At 39.4% G+C, this 25,878-nt stretch overlaps 1 protein-coding gene and 1 pseudogene across 2 annotated transcripts in view; both read left to right on the forward strand.

Moving 5' to 3' along the window:
- Atp8a2 (ATPase phospholipid transporting 8A2) overlaps positions 1–25,878 on the forward strand; it is a 627,840-nt gene that overhangs the window by 213,732 nt on the left and 388,230 nt on the right. For both annotated transcript variants that reach the window (XM_063232530.1, XM_063232531.1), the window contains exon 24: positions 13,038–13,102. In XM_063232530.1, the coding sequence (XP_063088600.1) occupies positions 13,038–13,102 (65 nt within the window). The remainder of the gene's footprint in view (positions 1–13,037; positions 13,103–25,878) is intronic.
- On the forward strand, positions 8,922–10,673 carry LOC106025092 (barrier-to-autointegration factor-like; annotated as a pseudogene).

Here is a 25,878-nt window from a genome sequence, read left to right on the forward strand (position 1 = left end):
ATTAAGTTCCAATATCCCCTTTTGCAAGTGAAAATAAAACGTAGACCTCCTTCTGGATCTAATCTGAGGATTTATGGGAAGGAAGAATGTATTTTCAGAAACAATTTAATCTTTCTATTCGGAAGGCATCTCACTTTCATTCATCATTAACGTTAAAATCAGCTTGAAAATGTTTGCAAAATTATTTCTTATTTACTCCTTTTTTAGGGAGGAGAATCTTCCTTTTTAAGATAAGAAATATGATTTTAAAATAAGAAAATAAGAATTCTAACCAGGATTTACATTTGTAGCGTTGTGATTTTAAATTATTTGGTTTGTTTTAGTTTTTACGAAGAAATCACATTCCTTTGAAAATAATTGTGTTAAACATCGTGTTCATATGGCTTTAAAAAAGAATATTTGTATTAAAAGCTGTACTTTTGTGCTTTAAAATAATGTGTTCTGAGGTTCTTTGAAATATATTCCAATTAACAATCAAGAATGAAAGCTGAGTTTTGTACACTATAAAAATAAAAATAAATAAATAAAATAATAAATAAATAATTTATTGCCATCCCTCCTCAAAAGACAGCAACAACAAAAAAAGGCAAACTTTTCTTGGTCCTCATTTTTGCCTGTCTGAGGTCTGCTTGGTACCTGCATTAGGATTTCACAATGATGAGAAGAGAAACAGTTGGGTAGGGAGAGACAGAAACACAGAGCTCTATCTAGATCTTACCCTCTGTCACCTTTGCTATTTTCACTAGCATGTTGTAAGAAGGGATGTCCAAGCCATGGGTGTCCAAGCTTTGGCTTTCCTGGGCTGCTCTGCAGCAAGAGCATGATTTTGGGCCACATATGGAGCATAATTAATGTATATAAGTAGCAAAACTTTGCTTTTTATATTATAGTGTAGCTTTAACATGAAATAATACAAGCCCAGAATTTAATAAACAAGAAAGCTTTTCATGTCTGCTAATAAGGAGAAACTCCAGTCTTCACAGGCACAAACACATGCAGTTAGGTGTGATGAGTAAACACTGATTTCTTGCCAACTCACACCCTAGCATGTAACATCTGATACACGTGGATTTTGACTGTTCAGTTGTGCCCTACCCTGTCTGCACAATCAAGATGGAAAAATAAGAGTAAACATCTTCAGCATAATGCTAAAAGCTTGCAGTCTGGTAGGGGCCATTAGGAGCTGTCCAGAGCCGTGAGGTGTATACGTCCCTGTTTTAGACATTCCATGTGGAGTTCAGGCTCCTCTGCACTTGTGGACATTGTTGCTAATGGTCCTTCTTGGAGATTGTTCCATACTTTCTCCAAGGTTAAGGTTCTACATGCTCAGGCTTTGTTTCATTTTTCTTTAATCATTGATTGTTATTTTGAGATACTGAGGAAAATATGAATGCAAGAGTCAACTTTCTAAATGGTTGAGTTCTTTTTATTTTAATGGTAGCAAAGTTTGTTTGAAAGAGTAAAAGTGGAGAGATGTGGAGAAACTGGCTCTGCAGAGTGAGCTTGGGCCAAGTAAAAGAGGAAAAAGCCAGACAAAGGCACGCCTGGGAGGATGCAGGATGAGGGGTCATAAGGAAAGCCGTGAGAGCGAGCTCTTCTTGTCATCTGTGTCATTATGTTCCAAAAGTGGGGAAGCCTGTGGGAGCTTCTCCATACAGGTCCTGAGAGGCAGTGCCTGGATCCCCCACCCCAGGCTGATGGCAGGTCTAGGCTGTCCTATTTGAAAATCCACTCCATGTGCAGGGCTTTGGAAACTGTTCTGGGATCTTGTAGTTAGAAGTCACGCCTACTTCTCCAGCCAGCTTTGCCATGCCCTAATCTCCTATTTTATTTCCACTGAGAGTCAGAAATCCCCCTAATTCTTTATGGGCTGCTGCAGGAGTAGAGGTCTCTGTCTTTCTATAGCTTTTTCAAGCTAAAGAGGCTGCAGACCTTACGGGGATCTCCAACTTGGGGTGCTTTGACTCACTGGCTGCGTTGGAAAAGAAAAACCTGCAAGAAAACAATGAGAAAAGAGGAAATAACTATTGAGCTTCACTGTTGATCCAAATATGAGGAATAGGTCAAACTTCCATGCTTCCCGTAGAAGCACTGGTGTCTTTTTGAAAAGAAATCTTAAGTCTTCCAGAGGTTCATAGAAGTAGCTTGCTCCTCTTGGGTGATCTTGTTCTTCTGACAGCTCAGGTGAGACCAGCTTTATTCTAGAAAGACGAATACAGTTATCTCTCTCTCTGCTACATTTACTGTAGTGGGTGCAGCAAGGATTACTGAGAGGGGGCCTTTCCATTTTGGCTTTAATTGGTCAGTGTGTGTCCCCTGCCTCCAAGTTTTTCAGAGTACTTGGTCTCCAGGACAAATAGTAGGTGGTCCCTCTGGACCAGGAGCTGGCAGGACTTGGTTTCCTACATTTTGATACCCTGTTGTACTTGGCCAAGACGAATGAGGTATTGTAAGAGTCTCATGGTCTCTGGGTCTGCTGTCATATTAGAGGATGGAAATGGCCATATAACACCTTAAATGGGCTCAAACTTTGCTCAGTTTTGGGCATATTATGAACTCTCATGAGCACTCATTGGAAGCAGTCAGACCCAGGACTCAGAGTTTCTTGGCTTGCTTTAGGTTCTAATTGGCTCTCTCAACCTTTCCAGAAGACTGAGGCCACTTCCCATGTAGGATTTTTTTAGAGCTGGTCACACTGTGTTCCTTGAAGAAGGACCAAAATGGTTCTTCAGGAACTGGGAATAAGGCTAGAATCTTGAGGGGCTATAAGGCTGTCCTTCTTGCTTCCCTATTTGCCTTTTGATTTCCTGAGTAGTCCACAGACGTGTCTGTTTGGTACCCTTTACAGGGCATGCCTGAAACCTGCTTGGCAAGATGGAGTGCCTCTAGGAGTTACACAGTTTTCTGCTTGTGTTTTCTCAATGATTGACAAGGCTGCTTCCATCAGTGAACCAAACCAAGGGGCAGATCCCTGATGTCTTGCCCGCTTACGTAGGTCTGGGAGTTCACTTGTTCATAAGAGTGGCTAACTTCTGGGCCCATAGGCATCAAAGAAGCGGGATTAATGATAATAAGTTTTTGTGACAGCCTCAGAGAGATTAAAGAGCATGACCTGAAAGTGAACTGTTTCTCCAGAATAGCTCAGACCTGATATGGAGTCAGGACTTCAAGTTTCTTTGCAGCTTCTTCTATTAGGGCAATTGTAAAGACTCTCTGGGATAGGGGTCCCCTCAACCCTAATTGTGGCTGCAGGTCCAGAGCAGTCTTCTAGAGAAGTAAGTCAAAACTAAATTAAGTAATTGAATTGGTTCATCCGTGAAGTCTAAGATTACCCAGGGTTCCTTGGGGGAGATGGTGATGACAGGGGAACTTAGCATTGCAGGTTCCCTGGGACTTTTCAGAGCAGGACACTAGCATTTAGATTGGCTTAGCCCTTCTCTGGGAGCGGGCACAGTCAGACTTCCAATGCCATGAGACAATCACATTAGCTGCCGAATGTATGGAGCAGAGCCCAGGCAGAGGCTTGGTGCAATCTCATGCCCACTGTCCAATCCTCTTGTACTTCAAACAGAGACCCTTTCCCCAGCTGTCCTGGGTTTTTCTTTAGGTGACCTGAATGAGTTTAAAGCATCACCATAATCCTAAGCTTTCTCTTTTGTCTCTCCTCTGGGACCCGATTGTTGAATACAGAAAAGGCCATGTCCAGCAAGTGGACTGTATATGTATGTGGCCCTATCTGAAGTTTTTTTGGAGCGTATGTCAAATATCTGGGACTGATTGACAGATGAAATGATGTCTCATTACTGCTTTTGCCCCTCTAGAAGATGGATATATATATTAGTATATTTTCAAAACACTTCTACTAATTGGTTACACAGGATAGCTGAATTTTCCTCTGCATCCTGTATGACTCCAACTTACTTATTGTTAACAGAACTCAAATGCACCTCTTCATTCCCATGGTAAGGGCAGCCAGCTCACTATACATCATTTCTACCCCACGATAGCGTTGCAGTCCCTCCTTGGCTCTGTGGGAGGAGGAAGCTATTCTAAGGTGGTTTCCATCTCTTTCGAAGCACATTGCCCATCTGCAGAGTGGCTATCCTCATGCAGGATTCTTTGTCTTTTATCTGAAGCACAGCAAGTGGCCAGGATGAACTGGACATCCTGTCCTGATAAATCAAAAGCAAGGGTCAAAGTTTGAAACCCATCTGCAGACTTCTATGGTCCTCTCATGGTAGGCCTGTTTGTTCTTTGTACTACTGGGTATCAGCAACCGGAAACCAGATCTGCACTCGAATATTCCATTCTGCTCCCCAGAACTACTCAGGGACACAGTAAGTTGTAGATTACTATACAGTGGCACCTCTGGTCAGGACCTCAACCCCTTCTTTAATTCTGATCTCAGAATTTGTCATGACTCCAGCTGCAAACAAATTATAAGCATAGTATGTATATGCTTGCAATTAGGTTGCAACCAGAACCGTGGAAAGAACCAAGTCTATGAACTGAGTCTTACCGTAGTAAGAAGCACCACCTCAGATCTGACTGGCAGGGCTGAAAGCTCTCTGAGAAGCATGGTAAGGGGGCCAGGGAACGCTGGGTTCCCCTGGGGCTCTACTGGAGTTCCTGAGTCACTTGGAAGGGATGAAGTGGATTTATGGCCTGGGACTGTAAGGAGGAGATGAGGAAGACCTCCCATCCCTGTCAAACAGGTCAGAGAGACCCACATCACCCTGAGAGACAAGTCGGGGGTGTCTCAGGGTCAGGTCATCCTCCTTGGGGGCCGAAGTTCTTTTTTTTTTTATTTAAAGAGAAACAAGAAAAAAAAAAGGATAGAAATAATACAGAATTACAGAAAAAATAAAAAATCACTAGTTGATAAGTTACATATTGTCATCTTAGCAATAATTGTTCAGGTTACAAAATTAAAGTATACAAAGTGACATTCAAATAGTGACACTGCCAACAGTTCTGCTAAATGATCCAACGAAAACTTAGTAATGTGGTTATCAGTCTTAAAGGTTAAGATTAAACATATCAAAACAGAACAAAACACTTCATACAGAAACAACTTAAAGAAATACAGATTTCAAAGCAAGTCCACTGGAGATCTTCACTGTCTATCTTGTCTCTAGTTTTCTTGCAAATAGTTGTCCCCATCTTCACACACATTGACTACATACTGCATATTATAGAACTAATCAAATCATTACAGGATGATGAAGGCTTTTTAGGTCTTCAAGACCTGACATTGGGAGTCAATAATGACTACCATAATGTCTCTCATTCTCTTCGTAGTAGCTGTCTTTATCTTTACATATGCTGAAATTGAATTTAAGAGACTAGACTAATATCACTCTGAACAGTGAATAATAGTATTGCTAGATTTGATATCATAATGTTACAGAATTAGCATTGAGTTTCTTAGTATCTCTTCTTGTTCAGAGTATCTGTTCATTACATTGTGCGTTATATAATCTGTTCCCATAAATAGTTTAAAAAATTCTTCCCATGTGTGAATTTCTACATGTATATCTATCCTCTCTATATTATAGGGAAAAACAGATCATAACAAGACAACAAAACAAATTCCTAGAAAAACATGCAATGAAAAAGGCACATAAGACCACAATATTAGGTGAGCTACCGTAGTTACTATGCTTTCTCCTGTTATTTTCAATAGACTTGTCCACATCATCAGGCTTAATATAGTTAAGCATAATGTTACATAGCTATTTTTATAAAAATACAACTTTGAAGACATTGTAGGACTTGCAAGTGGTTAATAATCAAAACCGGTATGGATAGCTTTTACATCTTGTCATCTTCAGAGTAGTTGCCTCTACTCTTAGACTTGATACTATCAAGCATACCAAATTCAAATAAAATCAGCCAAGGCAAAACCGCAGTCTAACAAACCAGATTCAAGTAAGATCAGTCATAGTAAGACAATGTAAGTAATACAGGGCTTCAGTTTAAGTTAATAGGAAATTAAGGATAGTTACCATGGTATAACCTGCTATTTTGGAGTTAGATGTCTATGCCTTCAAATCTGATATGACTGGACAGACCAGAACAAAATAAAATCAAACTAAACAGAGCGATAAGACTACTGTGACTTTTAAATCTTGATACACTATTAACAATGACCTCTGCCTTCCTTTTTTAGGCTATTTTTCACCTTTCCCCTTTTCAGGATGCTTTGTATGTTTTGAGTCCCACTAGCCCCTTTAGTTTTTCGATTAGGGGGCCAGCCTGTTATCTATCTGAGTGTTGCTGAACCTTTTTACCCCTGAGCTTGATCTTGAGCTGTACTCCTTTACTCACTAAAGTCATAGGGTTTTTCTTCCTTCCAGCTGTGTAGTTCTACACTGCCCAAGAGTGTCATAGCTTTCCAATCTATCTGCGGTTGCTGGATGGGTTGTCCCTATTTCTCTCTGGTTTCCTGTCACGTATAGCATTGCTTTCTTATCTTTGACTTTCAGTTTATTAACCCTCTTCCAAGTTGAATGTATTTCCTATTTAGAGTATCTCGATGGAGCCTGCCTCCTAATCTACTCTGCCCTGTTTTTTTTTTATTTTAGTGTATCAAGGCTATCTATATTAAAGATTATAGCTTGCCGTCTCTGCCTCATGTCTGCTGTTTTATTTTACTACTATAATTTGTCCACTTTACTCCTTCATTCCACTGTGCTCTGTTCATTGAGGCCTCTCTGCCACTGTTGCTGGAATCTTGGTATTTTTTCCTCTCTCTCTCTGGAATGTCCTTCAGTATTTTTTGTGGGCTTGGGTTGGTGGCCATGAACTCCCACAGTTCCTCCTTGTCTTGGAAACATCTTATTTCTCCATTAATTTTGAGAGAGAGTTTTTCTGGATACATCAGTCTTGGTTGCAGATTATTTTCTTTCTGGGCTTAGACTATTTCCTCCCAGGCTCTTCTCGATTTGAGAGTTTGTATTGATAAGTCTGTTGTTATTTTGATAATTTTCCCATTGTAGGTAATCTGCTTCTTTTCCCTGGCTGCTTTTAATATTCTGTTCTTTTGGTTAATTTCTGGAATCTGGATTATTATTTGTCTGGGTGTAAATCTGTTTTGGTTGTAGGTGGCTGGAGTTCTGTATGCCTCATTTATCTGGATATCATTTCTTTTTCTTATGCTTGGGAAGTTTTCCTTAATTATATCTGTGAATATTCTTTGTAGTTTATTTGTGGTTACTCCTGCTTCTTCACTCACGTGCTTTATTCTTAAGTTATGTATCCTTTTGTCGTCCTCTAGCTTTTGAATTGTTTCTTTCTGGTTCCTCATTACTTTTCTTTCACGATCATATATCATAAATCTCTCTCCAAGTTTCAAGAGGCTAACTTTAGTTTCTGTCAAGGCATTTTGCCTGTTTTCAATGGAATTTTTATTTCCTGGTAATCTCTTTGGATCTGTTTCATGTATTCTAGGTTATGTTTAAATTCTTCTTCTGATTTCCTCCATTCTTCCATCTGTGTTCTCTTGGGAGGGGCTTATCATTTGTTTAATTAATCTTTTTATATCTTGCCTCACTTGGATCAGAAGTACAGTTTTAAATTCATCTATGAGGTCATGGAGGTATTTCTTTATTTCGGCTGATGCTGTGTCTAGTATTGGATGGTTACTGTGCTGGTTCTCTTCTGTATTTACTTCTCCTGGGCTTATTTTCCCAGGTTCAGCAGCTGAAGATTTTTTTGTTTTAATTTCTATTTCTTGTCATTTTTCTGGTTTCTTTCAGACTGTTGTGTCCTAGGGGTCTCTGGCCCTCTCCGTATTGCTTAGGGTCTTTCTGAAGCAAGCTGATTGGGGTTTTGCTGCCCTCCCCAATTTGCTGTTATCTGAGGTACATGCAAGGATGCAGGGACAGTGCAGGCTAGCCTCCAGCCTCTGAACCAGTCAATCCACAAGTTAGGCTGTACCTTGTGAATGTCACAGAGTCACGACAATTTTTGTACCTGTTTATTGAGTCCTAACCTGAGACATAGCTCAGTCCCAGCAGATCCTACCAGTTCTCGCTGTGCCAGCGGCGGCTGACTGATGTCACCATGGCACTGGGCTCTGCCCAACTCCAAGATGTCCTCCACCAGTCCTCTCTGCATCAGGGGTGACTATCTGATGTCACTGCAGCGCCAGGCTCTGCCCAACTCCAAGATGTTCTCCAGCCAGCGACAGCAGCTGCAGGACCCAGGCCCTAGCACTTACCGAGAATCAGTGCTATTCCTCGTCGTGGGTCCACTGCACACTGCACTGCATGTCTTCACTGTGCTCCCAGCACAGTGCGGATGGGTCAGAAAACTGCGCAGTGCCCAGCTTTGGACCCCAGTGTATGGTCCTCTTGCAGTCTCCTCTGGCTGGGCCAGGTGGCTCTGGCTGCTTCGCAGGGTCCCAGGTCCCAATTTTCAGCAGTCGCTGAGAGCCAATGTAGCTCTTCCGCTTGGATCCACTGCTCACTGCACCATGTCCTCCCATTAAGGGCCTGGGATTCGCCGACTCCCGTTATCAGCAGCTGTGGTCTCAGCGTGACTTTGGATCCTCTGAGCAGCCTAGTACAGCACAGAACAGGTCTCAGTGAATGTGTCGGGCTTCAGCTCTCTAGCCGTGCTTTTCCTTTCTCTTCCTAGTTTTATTTTTCCCTTCGGTTACCACCTTGGTTAATAAGAATTGTTATCCATTCATCTGGCCCTCTCCATGTTGTCATACTCTAGCATCTGATCTGATTTCTCCACAGAGACTCTGTACCCAGCCCCCTAGCAAGCCGCCATTTTTTCTCCTCTTCTGACATCCATAGTTCTTGCACATTCCTTTTGATACGGAGTCACAAAACCTGAACATAAGACATTTCATTCCACTTGTATGTTTTAAGCAGAAACTTTACTGCAGAGTAATTTAAAGTACCATCATGTATTCATCTTTTGCCACCTCCCAGTTTGTACTGAACCCAAACCGTAATGCAGCCGTAGATAAGCTGTTCCTGTTTCAGATTGTCAGGATCAAACCTCCCACTCCTCAAGAAGAAGGGGTGGCAGAGCTGGCAGTGAGGCTCAAGAGCTTGCCCATTGGCTTGGCTTGGGGGCCCTATCGGGAGGAGGAGATGTCTAGACTAAGAAAAGGGTGCCTCAGTTTTGTGTACTCACAGCCTCTGTAATGAAATTTTCAACATTGTCTATTCAGATTAGGTTGTCAGGCATAGGGTTTTAAATTACTTGTACTTGAACAAGGAAGAAATCCGGCCAGGAGGCTGTAGAGAGGAAGTGGGTGAGCTAAAGCTAGGGTCATTGCTCTGCCCAGGCAAAAGCCTTGGGTGTATCCTTTTAAAATGGATGATTTTTTTCTTTTCCATGTGGGTCACAGTGATAGTTAAATTAACTCAGAAAGAAAATGGCCTATGTGGTTCTTGGTCAATTTCTGGTGCTAAAGAAAGATCAAGACCTCTCTTTCTACTTGTTCTCCAAAATCAGAGGTTTTGATCAGGAGGACAGTTAGTAAAAAAGAAAAAGATGGTGGTGATTGATGTAAGCCCACATGTAGCTATGTGAATCCGTGCAGGCTCTAAGCCTACTCATTTATTTTAATTGTTATTATTACTAAGTTATTGGTGCCACTTAGACATAATGATCCCATTTGTCCCTATACGGGATGTATTTTGGTACTTTTTTTCCCCATTTCCCTCCTTTCAACCCCTTCCCCTCCTTATTTATAGTTTTGTTTCTGTCTTATCCTTTTTCTTCTTTTTCCTTCCCTTCTCCCTCCCTAGTTTCCCTTTCCTTTTGAACAGTTTCTTCCTATTTCACAATACCTATTAGGCACTTTGGTTCTTATTTACACTTTCAGTTTCTGACACCAGAGAGACAGTGTGATATTTACATGTTTGTCTCATTTATTTCACTTATGAGTACCCCTGCAAGGTCTAAACCTACCTATTGGTTTGGCACTCTGGGTTTGGCACCTTTAATCCCAGCATTACACCAAAACACAAATGAGAAAAAAGATTGATTCATAAAACTGGGGTAAGCAGAGACCATGTTAATTTCAAAACCAAACCAAAAAACCCCCAAAAAGCGTAAAAACAAACAAACAAACAAAAAAAAAAAAAAACCCCAACCTGGATAGCAAACAAATGCCACATATATTGAGAGAAAAACTACTTAGAAAAGTGGAGGCCACGTTAAGTTGGTACAGGCAACTAGGAAGACAAATGAAAGCCGACATTCCCTTCCCACTCTGGCTGGCTAGGCAGCCTCTCCCTGGGGCCTTGAGAAGAGACCAGATTCCTGGCTTGGAGGAGAGAGCTAGGAAAACCCTCATGGAGAGAAACAAAAATTGCCAGCGGGAGGAACCATTAGCAGAGGTCAGTCCTGATCAGGATAACAACGTTCAAAAAGCACAGAAACTTCATGGCAGAGCCCAAGGAGAAAAAGCCTGGCTGGGATTGGTGAAGTCCTAGGGAAAAAGTTGGAGGAAAGAGACTTTGACAAGGCCTGTGTGGTTCTCGGTCAATTTCTGGTGCTAAAGAAAGATCAAGACCTGTCCCGGGAATGGCTGAAGGGCATGTGTGGCACCAACGCCAGGCGGTCTGGGACTGCTTTGGTGCCTGCGGGAGTGGTGTGATGCTGTCTGGGGAGCCCTCAATCCCCAGGGTCCCAGGCTCTAGAGTTTGCAGCTGAGGCCACATCACTCTCCTCTGCAATGGAAAAGATTGCTGCTGTTGTACTCACCTCCGATGTATTTAGAGTCTTTTGGGAGTTCTATCCCCCACACCCTGTCAACTTTTTTGGAAATGTCACTCTTGCATGCGTTTTCCCTTCGTCATCCTTCCCTTCCAGTTCCTTGGTGACAGTTCCCAGCTTTCTCGAGTGGATTCCCAGCCTCTTTCCCTCACTTCCACCTCCTCTCTGGTCTGTATGATGCCATTTGGCTCCCCCCCACCTCTTTTTTTTTTTTTTTTTTTCAGAACAGTCATTGTTTTTAGATCAGTAAAGTCAGCAGCCTACAAAAACAAAAACAAAAACCTGCTCGCTGCAGGGCTTGCCTTGGTCTCCAGTACCTGAGCTTTCCTCCTGGCTGGCTATGCCATAAATGTTACCAGGTGGTCTTGATATAGGGGAGTGAAACTCCCAGCCTGCTCCCAGCCAGTACAAGTTCTCTAATATCGAAGAATGAATTTTAGGAACAACAGAAGTTAAGAGCAGAATATATTTATTGAGAGAAAGAAAGCTTCTGTCAGAGGGACAGCTACTGTCTAAGGGCAACCCTGACTGGGTTACCAGGACCCTGTCTTTTATACAGAGTCCTGGGATTTTATACAGCAAAACCATGAAGTGGTCCAAGGTGGGGGAAAACTGGGAACTCACAAGATAGGTATGAGGTGGGACAGAACTATGACCAACCAATAAGATTACGAGTGTAATTGCTCAGGTAAAATTGATTAAACTGAGAACCAATGGGGAAGCAAGTCACATAGCACGCAGGCATGCTTAAAGAGCAGTGACTCTTCCTGTAGAGGGTTGGGATGGTGACTCTTGGCTTCCTCAAGGTCATCCGAACCTATGTAGAATATCAATCCTTAGGATCCAGTGTATTTTGTTGGATCTTTTGCCTTGAGGTCTGCGCTCCAGAAGAGGTGTCTGTCTCCTCCAAGGTTACAAGATATGTGGTCTCTGCACTGGCTGCCCTGAGGGCCCATCTCTGTCTGGCTGCCTGTGCTATTTCTACTAACTCAGCTGCCTGTAACCGTCTCTTTCTAAAAGTGGCTCACCACAGAAACCTTATCAAGTTTTGTGGTGCTCTTGTCACCTTCTGGAGCTGATTTCTGGGTTCTTCGCATTTTGAACAAAGAATTGGACAAAATGAGAGAAAAATGGTAGCAGCGTTTATTTGCCAAAGTAAAAGTGAAGAGGAGAGAGAAACTGGCTCTGCGGAGAAAGCCTGGGCCAAGTGGAAGCGGAGAAAGTGAGCTAGAAGTACACCGTGGAGGGCGAGGGAGGGCTGTTAGCAGCAAAGCTGCAGTAGCTGGTTGAATTCTGTTTTCACTTCTTAGTGAAATAAATGGAGAAGAGAAGACTGGCCCTGTGCGTGCCAGATTTCAGTGAGGCGCTGAGGGGTGCGGATTATTTGAAACCCCAGAGTCCTGCAGCCACAGCCAGGTGCCGTCTCCTTCCCAGGCAGAGGGCTTGCGGGCAGGAGTCAGGGGACTCTTAGCCTGGTCTCTCAGCAGTCACCAAGTAGGAAAGCACCGAAAACATGTTCCCGTCCTGGGAGGAAAAGAAGAAAACGCTTGTCTTAGCTTATAGATCTATTTAAAGGTGAGGGGGGAACTGTGGGTGCTGATTTGGAATGCTTTTGTTTCAGATAAATGTAAAAAAAAAACACCTCAGATTTAATTCTTGAAATAGGGATTACTTTGAAGTGTTGGCATAATTCAATAATATTGCTTCAGAACATGTAAGAATTAGCTACTTTAAAAAAGCAAACAGAGCTGGGCATGGTGGCACGCACCTGTAATCCCAGCATTCTGGAGGCTGAAGCAGGAGGATTGCCATGGGTTTGAGGCTGACCTGGACTACATAGTGAAATCCTATCTCAAAAAGCCAAAAATAAATAAATAACTAAAAAAGCAAACAGGGATTTTGTGATTCTAGTGAGCACATTTATGCTGTTAGGCGCACTGTTAGATTGTTTGTCTTCCTAATGTGTTTGCTTTTAGTTTAGATAACCTGAGGCTTATTTTAATGTTATAAAAGGAGAAAAAGCATAAAGAAAAGGCCACTGAAATTTGATGTTTTAGTTTTTAATTAGAAAGACCTTCTCAGTCCGTTCTATTCACACTGTCTAGAAGAACCAAAATCAATTTAGACTTATGTTTCCTGCATCTTTGCCCTGTTCCTCTGTATGAACCAATGCGCTCAGTTGGTAGTAAAGTAGATTTAAGAAGGAAGGTTAAATCCAATTAGCCGTTGACAGCGTAGAGACTCACAGGAGGAGTGATAGACTCACATTTATCCCTTCTCTATTTTAGGATATTCCTGCCGATTGGTATCACAAAATATGGCCCTTATCCTACTGAAGGAGGATTCTTTGGATGTAAGTAGTTTTTCAAAAGTTGCATCTGAAATAGCTGTGCTAAACCTTTCGTGTCTACTGTGATTACTAACCTGATTTTTTATGAAAGCCAATTATGAAGCTTTTTATTTTACAATTTATTTTGAGTAGATATTATAAAGCTTTATCTTTCAACATCAAAGTAGTAGGCTTAGAATATTGCTTCATGATGATATTTTACTCACCTACAGTTGTGCAATTTAAATGTGATAGTATTAACCTGGCTTAGCTTTCGTCATAAAATGCAAAGTACAGAAAATAATGAGACTTACAATTTATATTAAGTGATGATGGTAAACCCCAATTGTAGGTTACTAGGGAGACTTGGGAATTTAATTCTGGAATAAAACTCAAAACACTCAAGTGTTAGGAGTTGAATTAAGTATATATCTTCTTAATTCCCGACACTGAGATGCTACCAGCTCACAAAGGGAGAATTGAACTACATGGTTTTTGTATATTTTATAGACAGCCTGTTCCACCCACCATGGCTTACATCCACTGGGTAGACCAGGAACAAAAGCTGAGTCAGGGTTAACCAGTGACCTGTGCAGCTGTTTGATAGGACAATAAGACTCTGCTTGACATGACATTTAACAAGTTCCTGGCGGTACCCACAGCCTCCCTTCTAGATGGAATATTTTGTAAAAGTGCTAGGAATAGACGTTGGGAAATTGCACTTTTAAAAGAGGGAGATTTAGTAGAGAGGTTCCTGTTTGCACAGCTTCGGAGGCCATGAGTCCAGCTGGTAAAGGTCGTCTGTGTCTCTACACAACCCCAAGGACAGAACTCAAGCAAGAGCTTGTGGCTTTGTAGATCACTTAAGGTGCCACTGCTAAGATGCTGCCTGTGTGAGTCATTTTCCTGTTCCCAGGACAAAATACCAGATACTGCAGCTCAGTGGAGGAGAGGTTTGTTTTGGCTGACAGTTTCAGTGGGTTCAGGTCTCAGAGGCAGAAATGGTACAGTGACGGCCTGATGAAAAAAGGCTGCTCACTACCTGGTGGCCAGGAGGCAGAGAGCAGGGAGAAGGAAAGGATGGACATGCACCCTACAGTAATGCTTCCAGTGACCCTCCCCTTATGACCAGGTCCTACATTCTGATTTGGGGGACATTTTAGATCTAAACTATAATAATCTGTTCCTGGACCCCCAAAGATACTTTTGTATCACATTACACAAAATATATTTAGTCCATCTCTGAGTTTCCAGTCTTAACAGAGTCAACATTGCTGACAACTCCAAATCTAAAGTCTCCTCTGAGACTCAAAGGAAACTCTTAGCTGTGACCTCTTAGGAAAGACAAAAGAAACTTAAAATATTTCTGTCACACAATGGCACAGGATAAACAGCCTCATTCTAAAGAGAGGAATAGGGAGATAGAAACAGATCAGACCCAAGCAAGACCAAAACCCAGTGGGGCAAACATTAAATCCTGTGGCTGCACAGAGGGCAGGGTGTGGTAAGATGTAAGCCCCAAAGGGTTTGGGCAGCGTTTCCTCTATGATCTTTCTGGTTGCAGCCCCTGTGGCCTTCCTTTAGACTGGCCTGCAGCTTTTTTTCCATCAGACTTTCCACATTCCTGCGTCTCCAACTCCGTGGGTCTCCAGTACACCTTTGGCTTTGCTCTCAGACCTTCACACATTGCCTTCTCATGGGCCCCTGGCAGGGACTGCGACTCGGTTACACATTTTCTTTTACTTGGCCTCTCTGGCCTTCTTGTGAAGTCTGAGTGGAAGTCTCCAGACTCCATAACCCTTGTATTCTGCATGATCAAACCCATATGAAATGAATGATGTCAAGGTCACCTTGAACAGTAACCAGGCCCCTTGGACCATGACTGCTGTGACCTCTCAGTGCCTAGATGGCTGATCTTAGGGATAGACTTCTGGCCCTGCATGAGAGACACTCCAGGAATTCTTATCTCAAATAAAAGGTTTACATGTTTGCACCCTAGACCTATGATGGGTGAGGTCTTACTGATTTCTGAGATGTTTTCAAGGCATCTTTTTTCTTGTCCATTTAAAAGGACTTGGCTTCTTTTAAATGCTGATTTTTATACCAGTCAAGCTTTCCTTATTCCCCTCACTAGGCAGTTCTTTTCTGGTGAAACTGCAGTCTTTTCATAGTATTTAGCTCTGCTATTTGCTTCTGACTTTTACTGCACATCTAGCTAAAAGCAGTCAGTAGTACTCATACCACAGCCTCTGTGTTGGGCTATCTTGAAATTTTCTCCACTGGATTAATCTGCAGCCCTGAACATACTCCACCGGCTTGAACCACTGGGTGCTACATGTACGACTGTCCCATTGGACATTAGTAGAACAAATGTATCTAATCTCTTTTACTGGTCTTTTTACTTATAAAATTAATAAAAAGCGTATAAATAGACTGAATTTAATCACTTGAATTTAAATAATTACTGCCCCAAATAAATATTAATACTAGTCACTCCAATTAAAATTATAATAACAAATTTATTTCATTGAAAGAAATTTATTATATTTTTGAATTTCTTTAAAACTTTTGTACATGAAAGTGGCTGATTTGTGCAGCATGCAAAAATGTCATACTGTGTTTGGCTTATTTGTGGTCACAGTGGCATCCATTTTTTCTGAGAAGTTTTAATACCATTCTCTATGCTGCTTTTGTGTATTTCTTTCCAATCCTAAATAAGCTTCTCTAAAGTGAATGCTTTGTTGAGTGATTTGTACCTGTTTCATTTCTTCATGAGTTCATAGTTTAGTGGTAATTAACTCTCTACATTTTAACATGGAAATCTTATAGGTACCCTGTTGCTCATGTATATAATATGAATTTACAAGTGCTATACCTCAAATTTGCTGTATTAATTTTTTTAATACCATTTTACTGTTCCCCTTAAGAAAGTGTAATATGATGACATCTGGTCTGCTAAATCAACACCTTTTTTTTTTGCATTATTATAATTAAAGAAAAGACCAGAGTTTATACTTCCAAGCTTTCTTTTAATCATTGTATGGTTATGATTTTTACAAATTGTTAATATACATATAATTCTTTTATCAATCCAGTTAACAAATTTTGTGCCAGAATTTCCAAAACTTATGATTTTGACATGTCCTTGCTTTATCCATTCTTGTACTGGTAAAAATCTTCAATTTGGCTGTTTTGTGCCACAAAAATGTATTTTTACAATAGAAGTTCTTGTGCTAGGGGTATACTTGGATAATAACTGTCTGCGTATATTATGAAGTGTTCAAATGATAAGTCATTCAGTAATTTAAGAAAAACCTAAAAATGCTCATGCATTGGAGGGGTTGTACTTTTTATAGCATAGACATTTAATCATAGGTGTAATCATTAAGCAAATATAATTTATATTATTGTTATGGCACAATGTATTATAGTATAACAATAATTTATATATTATAATATATTATAATTTGATATGTATATATAAATTATTATATAATATAATATAAATTATTGTTATAATATTATATTATATTATATTATGTAATCTAGTATCTGTTAATTATACTATTAATATAATTAATAGTATACCTACAAGTTTTCATCTCATTAATTGTAATGGATTCCCAGGATTGCTATATTTTTTTTTGTTTTTTTGCACTAGAGCTGCACTGAATGGCTTATCCATTTGTTTCTTCACCTATAATTTTCAGTATATTATGAATAATTTGCACAATGCAAAAGGATCACTGCAGTGAATATTTCTTATGAGTAGTTCTGCATTTTACAATTCTGTGTGCTCATGTTCTGTCACCATGTTGGGTACCGTTCTTTTTTTTTTTTTTTTTTTGTCTTTTTCCTTTTTTATCGGTACCAGGGATTGAACTCACGACTGCCTGCTTGCAAGGCAGGTGCTTATGCCGCTGAGCTAAATCTCCAGCCCCCCTTTTTGATCTTCTACATTCATGTCCACATCTGCACTGTGGTCAGTGAATGTATTAGCCACAAGATTACATTCATTTACCTCGATTGCCTCTTCATCTGAAGAGTAATGTATAGGTCATGACTTTTTCTGTCATAAAATACAGTTGCAGATTTATCTCATGAATCATCCATTTTTGGTGTTTGACACTCTGTTGGGAAAAAATTTTACAAAATGGAAATACTCTTAAAATGGAAAAATGGATAGGTTATAATATACATATATGCATACAAAATAATATATTTCTTACAAATGAAAATTCCAAATGAAAATGAGAACCACCAAGGAACAACACAGAGCAATAAAAGAGAAATTTACCACTGAGTTTAATGATCTAGCCATGAAACATCAATGACTGTTTCTGTTTTAGCATGTTATATTATCAAAAGAGCATATGTAGATTAGCCAAACAACGTCAGATGATGGAATTCAAATCCGAGCTGCCTGGTGGTGAGACACATGAATTATGGCTCCACCATGAAAGTGTTAATCTTAGTCTCCCAGAAAGTCTCAGAACATGGGTAAGATTTCCTGCTAGAGAATAACACAGATGGCCTCACCTCCAACAGCTGGTGGGGTCTAAACTTGTTCCTAAATGAAACCTCCTAACACTGGTTTTTACTCTCTGAATTCCTTTCAGCATTGCAAGTTCTAACCAGTATCATACATCAAGCTGTTCTTATGGCATTCTAAAGTTTCGCTAGCCCAAATCTCCAAATCTTTCCAAATTCTTTGCATAAAAAACTTCTAAAGGCTTCAGAACCATATGGTTAGATAAGAGTCATAGTAATGGCCTCAGCCTGGATTAGTTACTTTCTCGTTCTTGGAACAGAGTTTCCAACACCCATAGCTTGGAGCAGGAGAGGTTTATATTAGCTCACAGTTCCGGTGGATTCAGCCCGTGGCCACCCGACTTCTGTCAGGCCAGCGCTGGCAGAATGCATGGTAGAGGGAAGCTTCTCACCACATCACAGCCAGGAAGCACAAGGAAGGAGCACCTGGGCATGAGAATGCACCATTCCAAGTCTTGTTGCAGTGACCCTTGCTCCCAGAATCTGGCCAGATTCTGCCCAAATGTGTGAATTTTAGGGGAAACTTTAGAGGCAAACCATAGCACTACCCTTAGGTGAAGTGTTTCAGGATTCATCTCAACGTGACTGATACGTTTGTTCATGTCATTGCTTAGATATCAACTTTCTACCACTGTAAAAACAAAACAAATAAACAAAAACCTGAGATAATCAACTGGTAAAGAGAAAAGGTTTATTTTCAGCTTTAAGGGCTCCAGTCCAAGATTCATCAGCTCCATTGCTTTGGGTGTCTTGAGAGGGAGCGTATCATAGCAGGAGTGTTTGACAGAAAAAAGCAGTTTATCTCATAGCCAGGAATCTAAATAAGAACGGGCAGGCTTCCTGTAGTCTCCTTTGGGGGATTCCTCTCAACCACCCACAGACCTCTTACGAGGCTGTACCTCTCAAAGGTGCTTTTCTCCAAAAAAGCACTACCCTGGGGAACACATGAACATTTGAGCACATTCAGCATTCACACTATAGCAGCCTGAAATTGGCTTACATTCTCAGGTTGTACTTTGACAACACTTACTGTACCTTTTGGATCTTATCCACTCTTTCAGTTTCTCACACTAGGGAGACAATATGATGATTATACAATGTGAATCTGATTTATTTCACTTATGAGTATGTTCTTGAGTTGCATCCCTTTACCTATAAAAGCCTCCAGTTTATCTTTCTTTATAACTGAGTAGTACTCCATTGTATGAAAATACCAAATCTCTTTTTTATCCATTTCTCAGTTGATGAGCATTTGGGTTGTTTCCAAGATTTAGCTATTACAAATTGTGCTGCTGTAAACATGGGTGCACATACATCTCTGTGGTATGATGTTCTGAACTCTTCTGAAAAGTATCCAGAAAGAGAACAACTCATTCGAATGGGACTCTAATCCCTCATTTTATGAGAAATCTCCACACTGATTTCTGCAATGGTTGCACCTGTCTACGCTCCCACCAGTGGTGGAAAAGGGTTCTTTTTCTCCACAGCCCCATCGGCGTTTGTTGATTTTTTTGATGGTAGTTATTCTTTCTGGTGTGACATGGAATTTCAGTGTTATTATAATCTGCATTTCCTGAATGATCAATGATGTTGAACATTCTTTCATATATTTGTTTGCTATTTGTATTTTTTCATCTGAGAAGTGTGTATTCATGTCAGATGCTCATTTTTGGATTGGGTCTTTGAACTTTGAGGGCCTGATTTTTTAAAAATTATTTATATGTTCTAGATATTAGTTCTTTGTCTGAGGGACAGTGGGCAAAATTTTTTCCCAGTTCATTTTTTTTTCATTCTGTTGGTGATTTCTTTTGATGTGCAAAAACTTTTTAATAAGATGTTATTGATTCTTTGAAATATTTTCCATGCAGTTTTTTTTATTCATGAACTTTCTGCCTACCCTGTGTCTTCAAGACTTCTACCTACCTTGTCTTCCAGTAGATTCAGTGTTTCTGTTTTAATATTTAGATCTTTGATCTCTAGTGCATGATGATAGACATGGGTCAAAATTTAGTCTCTGGCATGTGGAAAGCCAGTTTTTCAGCACCATTTATTAAAGAGGCTATCTTTCTTCCAGTTAATATGTTTTGCCCCTTTGTCAATGATAAGGTGACTGATTGTGTTTGTATTTGTAGTTGTATCTGCATCTTCTATTCTGTTCCACTGAACCTCAGGTTTGTTTTGTTTGTTGGTTTTTTGTTTTGCCAGTACCATGCTGATTTTATCACAGTAGCTTTGTAGTATAATTTCAGGTCAGGTATTACGATGCCTTTTGCCTTGCCTTTGCTGCCCAGGACTGCCTTTGCTATTCTAGGTCTCTTCATGTTACAAATGAATTTTAGGAATGTTTTTATGGTTCTGAGAGGTATGCTAATGGCATTTTCATCAGGATTGCATTAAGTCTCTATAGCAGTTTTGGGAATATGCCCATTTTCACCATGTGGTTCTTCCTTCCCATGATCAAGGAATCTTTCATTTTCTCATATTATTTTTGATCTCCTTTTTAAGAATATTGAAATGTAAAGATTTTTTTTACTTCCTTTTTTAAGAGTCCTAAGTATTTCATTTTTCTTGATTCTATTGTGAAAAGTGTTGTTTCCCTAATTTATCTCTCAGTACAATTTGTTATTTGTATACATGAGTGCCGCTGATCTTTTTAGTGTTAATTTGGTATACTGGTACACGCCTGAAATTGGTTATTAAATCCAGAAGTCTTTAGTGGAGTTTTTAGGATGATCTATGTAGAATATTGTGTAGTCCGCAAATAATGATAATTTAACTTCTCCTTCTCCTTTCCTTATTCACTTTATTTCTTTTTCTTGCCTAATTGTTCTGGCTAATGCCTCCAGAACTATATTAAAGAGGAGTGGTGATAGTGGACATCCTTGTCTTCTTCCTGATTTTAGAATGAAAGCTTTCAGCTTTTTTCAGTTAGTATGATTTGGCTGTTGGTTTGTCATAGATAGTTGTATCACCTTGAGATAAAGACCATGCATTCTAATTTTCTATAGGATTTTTAAATTGTGGATGGGTATTACACTTGCCAAATGCTTTTTCTGGGTCCACTAAGATGATCATGTGATTTTTGTCTTTGGCTCTGTTGATATGGTATATTACATTTATTGATGTACATATGTTGAACCATCCCTGGGATGAATCTGACTTGGTCATGGTGAATAATCTCCTGATGGTTTCCTACATTCTGCTTGCCCATATCTTATTCAGGATTTTTGCATGTATTTTCATTAGGGTGAGCGCACTGCAGTTCTCTTTTTTTGGTTTGCTCTTTCTCTGGTTTTGGTAGCAGAGTAATACTTGCCTCCTGGAATAAGTTAAGAAGAATTGGTTCCCTTTCAATTTCATTAAAGAATTTGAGGAGTAGTGGCATTAAATTGTCTCTAAACTTCTTGTAGAATTTAGTAGTGAATCTATCAGGATCTGTGTTTTCTTTATTGATGAGTATTGAGACCCTTTTTTTGTCCTCCTCACAGTCCAGAAAGTTTATATTTGTAATCCTATGGAAACATTATTGCAATTTTGGCGAGTTAACTTTAATTTATCACCTCTAAAGCAAGAATAATGACACTAAGACATATTTACAGTACAGGCAGCAAAGGGGTCCTCAGTCTGGTCAGATGAGGGTTCATGGAACAAAGGCCATAACCCAAGGCCTAACCCAGATTTTATTAATTCATGAAGAAGGAAGTGGCTCAAGATGAGTGACTATGAGAATGGCAGAAATTACATGAGCACTGTGAGCTGAACTAGCTAGGAAGCTGCAAAGCACCTCTGCAATATGCAGAGAAAAAGATACAAGCAGAAAGACTGATCTGTGGAACACAATTGAGGTGGCATTTAGCATTTGAGGGCTGTGGCTTCAGTTTCTGATGTGTAAACTTTTGTGCCCCGGGACGTCATAGCCTCTCATCTTGAGGCTTGAACCCAGCTGACAGTCCTGGAGCTGTTGCTGAGCTCAGCCTTTTAGAGGGGGACATTGAGATGCGAAACAGGACGGTTGCTACCTCAGCAGCCCTATTTACATTGCTTAGAGCCAACTGAAGGGGAAAGGAAATGGCTCAGCCAGCTCCGTACACATCAGTACCTGGAGATGGGGCGAGGTTCAGCTAAAGTGGAGGTAATTGTTCTGTGTTCAAGGCGAGTTGTTCATATGCTCTTCTATAGTAAGTTTTTAATTAGATTTTCAATTTCATTAGCTGATATTGTGTTATTTAGATCTTTTATGTCTTCTTGATTCAACTTTGGTAATTCATGTGTATCTAGGAATCTGGTGCATTTCTTCTGTCTTTCATTTTATTAGAGTACAGGTTCTCGAAGTAGGTGTTAATCATCTTCTGTATTTCCACAGTATTCATTGTGATATCAGCCTTTTTATTCCTAATTGTGTGAATCTGAGCCTTTTCTTACCTCTTTTTGGTAAAGATGGCTGAGGGTTTATCAACTTTATTTAATCGTTCATAAAACCAACTCTTCAATCCATTGATTAAAGAATCAATTATTATTTTCTTAGTCTTGATTGCATTAATTTCTGCTCTGATCTTTATAATTTCCTCGCAGGTGTGAGCTTTGGGTTTGATTTGTTTTTTTTCTTGAAGTTTGAGGTTCAATGTTAGATTGTTTTTCTGTGCTTGTTCTGTTTTCCTAATGTGACAGTTCACTGCTATAAATTTCCCTCCTAGGACTGCTTTCATTGTATCCCGTAAGTTTGGGTATATTGTATTGACATTATGATTTAATTAAAGATGCTATTTAGTTTCTTTTTTAATTTCATCTGTGACCCATTGATTGTTCAGGAGAATGTTATTTAATTTCTAATGTTTATGTGGTTTTTGTGGTTTCTTTTGCATTGATTTCCAGTTTCATTGCACTGTGGTCAGATAATATGCATGAGATAAATTTGGTTCCTTTGTATTTACTTACACATGTTCTGTAGGCTAGTATATGGTTTATTTTGGATAGTGTTTCATGTGCACCTGAGAAGAATGTGAATTCTGATATTCTGGGGTAGAACACTCTTAGACATCTGCTAAGTCCATTTGTTCATGAGTTTGGTTTAGTTTTAATATTTCTTCATTGACTTTTGTCCAAATGATCTGTTTTTTTTTTTTTTTTCGACAGTGGGGTACTACAGTCTCCCTTTACAATTGTGTAAGTGCCTATTTGATTTTTCACGTTTGTTAATATTTGTTTTATATAGTTGGGTGCACTGGTTTTACACACACACACACACACACACACACACACACACACACATATATGTGAATGATTATTCTCTCTTTTCCATGGAGTTTTCCCTTAACAAGTATGTAATGACCTCCTTTGTCTCTTCTTTTGATAAGTCAGGGCTTGAAGTTCACTTTGTGGTCAAATAGAACAGCTACCTTTGCTTTTTTCTGGGGTCTTGTTTTATTGAGTATTGTTGTCCATCCTTTGACTTTCATTCTGTGTATTTCTTTTGGGGTTAAATGTGTTGTTTGCATATAGCCTATTGTCAAGTTTTACTTCTTGATCCATTTTGTCAATCCATTTCTCCTGATTGCTGAATTGAGACCATTAACATTGATGGTCATAATGATATTTGCTAATTTATCCTTGTCATGTTATTTTCTGTTGTTGGTTCCCTTTTATCTTCTCACATTTAATTGCTTGTCTTTCCTTGTGGATTCGTTCTGTTGAAGGCTCATGGAGTTGTAATCTTTGTTATCTCATTCTAGAATGTCCCTTAGAACATTTTTGGAGTGCTGTTTTAGTGGTATAAATTTCTTTAGCTGTTCTTTATGCTGTAAGTATTTTATTTCTCTGTTAATTTTAAAATAGTTTTGTGGGGTACATAAATCTGGGCTGGAGGGTGTTTTTGTTTAGGGCTTGAAATAACTTTGCTCCTAACTCTCCTTGACTTGAGAGATTGTGTTGAGAAGTCTCTTGTGATTCTAATGGGTTTTCCTTTATAGGTGATTTGTTTCTTTTCTTGTAAAAGAAAATTTAATATTCTGTTCTTGTGCTGAATTCCTGGATCTTGATTATTATATGCCTTGGTTAGTTTTCTTTTTCTCATAGCTGTTTGGAGTTCTATATGCATCACTTAGGTGTATGTCAAATTCTCTGTCCACATTCAGGACATTTTCTGCCATTATGTCTTTGAAGACATTTTAGGTATTTGAGCTGTCTCCAGCTTTCTCATTGACTCTCTTATCAATCTTATATTGTTCTTTTCTTCATCTTGCAGCTATTGGATTGATTTTTCCTGGTCCCTTGCTATTTTTAATATGTCTTTGTTTTCACGGTCACTGATTGCAATTCTATCTTCTAGATCTGCTGATCTATGTGATAACCTTTGTTTAACCTGTTGTATAAACTTTTCGTAGAATTATTAATCTCCTGGATATCTGGATCTGTTTCATGGCTTCCATTTCTTTCCTGTGTTTGGCATTCATGGTTTCCTTTGTTTTCCTAAGCACTTCTGGTTTTTTTTTTTTTTTGTTTGTTTGTTTTTTTATCTGTGTCTACTCTAAGTTCACTGGGATTGTCTTTCATTTTTGTCCATCATTTCTTTTTTTACCTCAGAGATTTTTTTTTTTTAACTCATCCATTTGTTTTTTCATTTCAAAGAGTTCCAGTGTGTAGTTTCCAATTTCTTCTATGTCACTGAGCTCTGAACTTGTTCTGGGTGGACTGGAGGTCTGGAGTTGCATTTTGCTTCTATATCATGCCATTTTCTATTTTCTAATTCTCAATTTTTAAAATTTTCTGTGTTAGTGCCGGTAGATTTCTTCTTATAGATAGCTTTATCACTAGTATTGAGGCTTCCATAGGAGCTGTCTATTCCTCAGAGATCTCATTTAGATGTAGGTGGCTTGTGGGTTTTGTGTCTATCCAAAGAACATACTTTCTCAATTTATTCACAATGAGAGGTTGCTATGTTTTTGGCCTGCACTCCATCCTTTGGTACTGGAGCATGGTGATGGTTACGATCTCAGACAATCACAGTGTTGTTATACAAGGGAGGATAACTGATTACAACATATATGATGTCCTGGATGAAGTAGTACCATCAGTAATATCAATAGCATCAGGCACATCCTAGCAGCCCAGAAACTCTGGCAATTATTAATTTGGTACCTTTAACTCTAGGAGAAAGCTCTATAGTTATATAATAAAATCCAGGGAACAGTGGGAACTTGTATACAGTGAGTTTCCCTGGGTAGATTGACTTTTCTCTGTTTGAGTGGAATTAAAGAAGGATAAGAAACAAAACACAGAGGAGAATGAGGAGAAATACAGAGAAGCAAGGTGGTAAGGCTAAGGATGATCATCCAAGGTTTGGGAAACTAGAGAAGAGCAACAAGAGAGAAAGAATGAAAGAAAACAACAAAAGAATGTTGAAGCAAACCAGAAAGAGAAGAGGCAATGTCCATTCACATGAAAGTATCTTAAACTTAAGATAAATCGTTGAGGGAAGAGAGAAAGAAGATGAATAGAACAACAACAAAAAAATAAAGGTAAAGAAACCAGCTTCTGGCTCTATGAGGCCTTTGGAAATACTGTCCTGCTGATCTGGCCCTTTCCTGCTGGTGCTGCTGTTGCAGGATCTATCTATCATCTATCATCTGTCTGTCTATATTTATATATATCTCACATGCTTTTGATGTCTTCGTTATCCCTGAGCACTCAGGTTGCTTCTCTCTTGTAACTGTTTTGAATGATGCTGGTCTGACCGTGGGGAATGAGTCTCTCTCCAAGAGTCTACTTGCAGTTTCTTTGCATATAGAAGAAGTTGTTGTTGGATCATGTGACAATATTATGTTTCAATTACTTATAACCATACTGTTTTCTATAGGGACTGGACCATTTTACATTTCCACAGTGCTGAGGCGGTTCTGTTTCTCCACATCACTGACATTTTGTTGCTCTTGTTGTTGTTGTTGTTAGTAGATACCTAATGAGGTTAAGAGTATTGTGTCATTATTTTTATTTAAATTTCCTAATAAATAAGCATCTCTTCCTCAGCTTGTTGGCCTAACTAATTTTGAGCTTCATCTGTTAGAATAATGACTTTAATATCCTGTTGAGTAAAGGTGAAGTTCCCATATATTTTTTGTTCAATACTAAAATAGTATAATCATCTTTGGAGAAATATCTTTTCAATTCTTTGCACATCTTTCAATCAGGCTACGTATTTATTTGCTGTTGTGAATACTTTATATTTTGTCTGTCTCTCTTTAGTAGCTTAGGAT

This window comes from Cavia porcellus, unplaced genomic scaffold, assembly GCF_034190915.1.
Source record: "Cavia porcellus strain 051 isolate PalLab524CR breed Dunkin Hartley unplaced genomic scaffold, mCavPor4.1 scaffold_21, whole genome shotgun sequence".
Classification (NCBI taxonomy): Eukaryota; Metazoa; Chordata; class Mammalia; order Rodentia; family Caviidae; genus Cavia; species Cavia porcellus.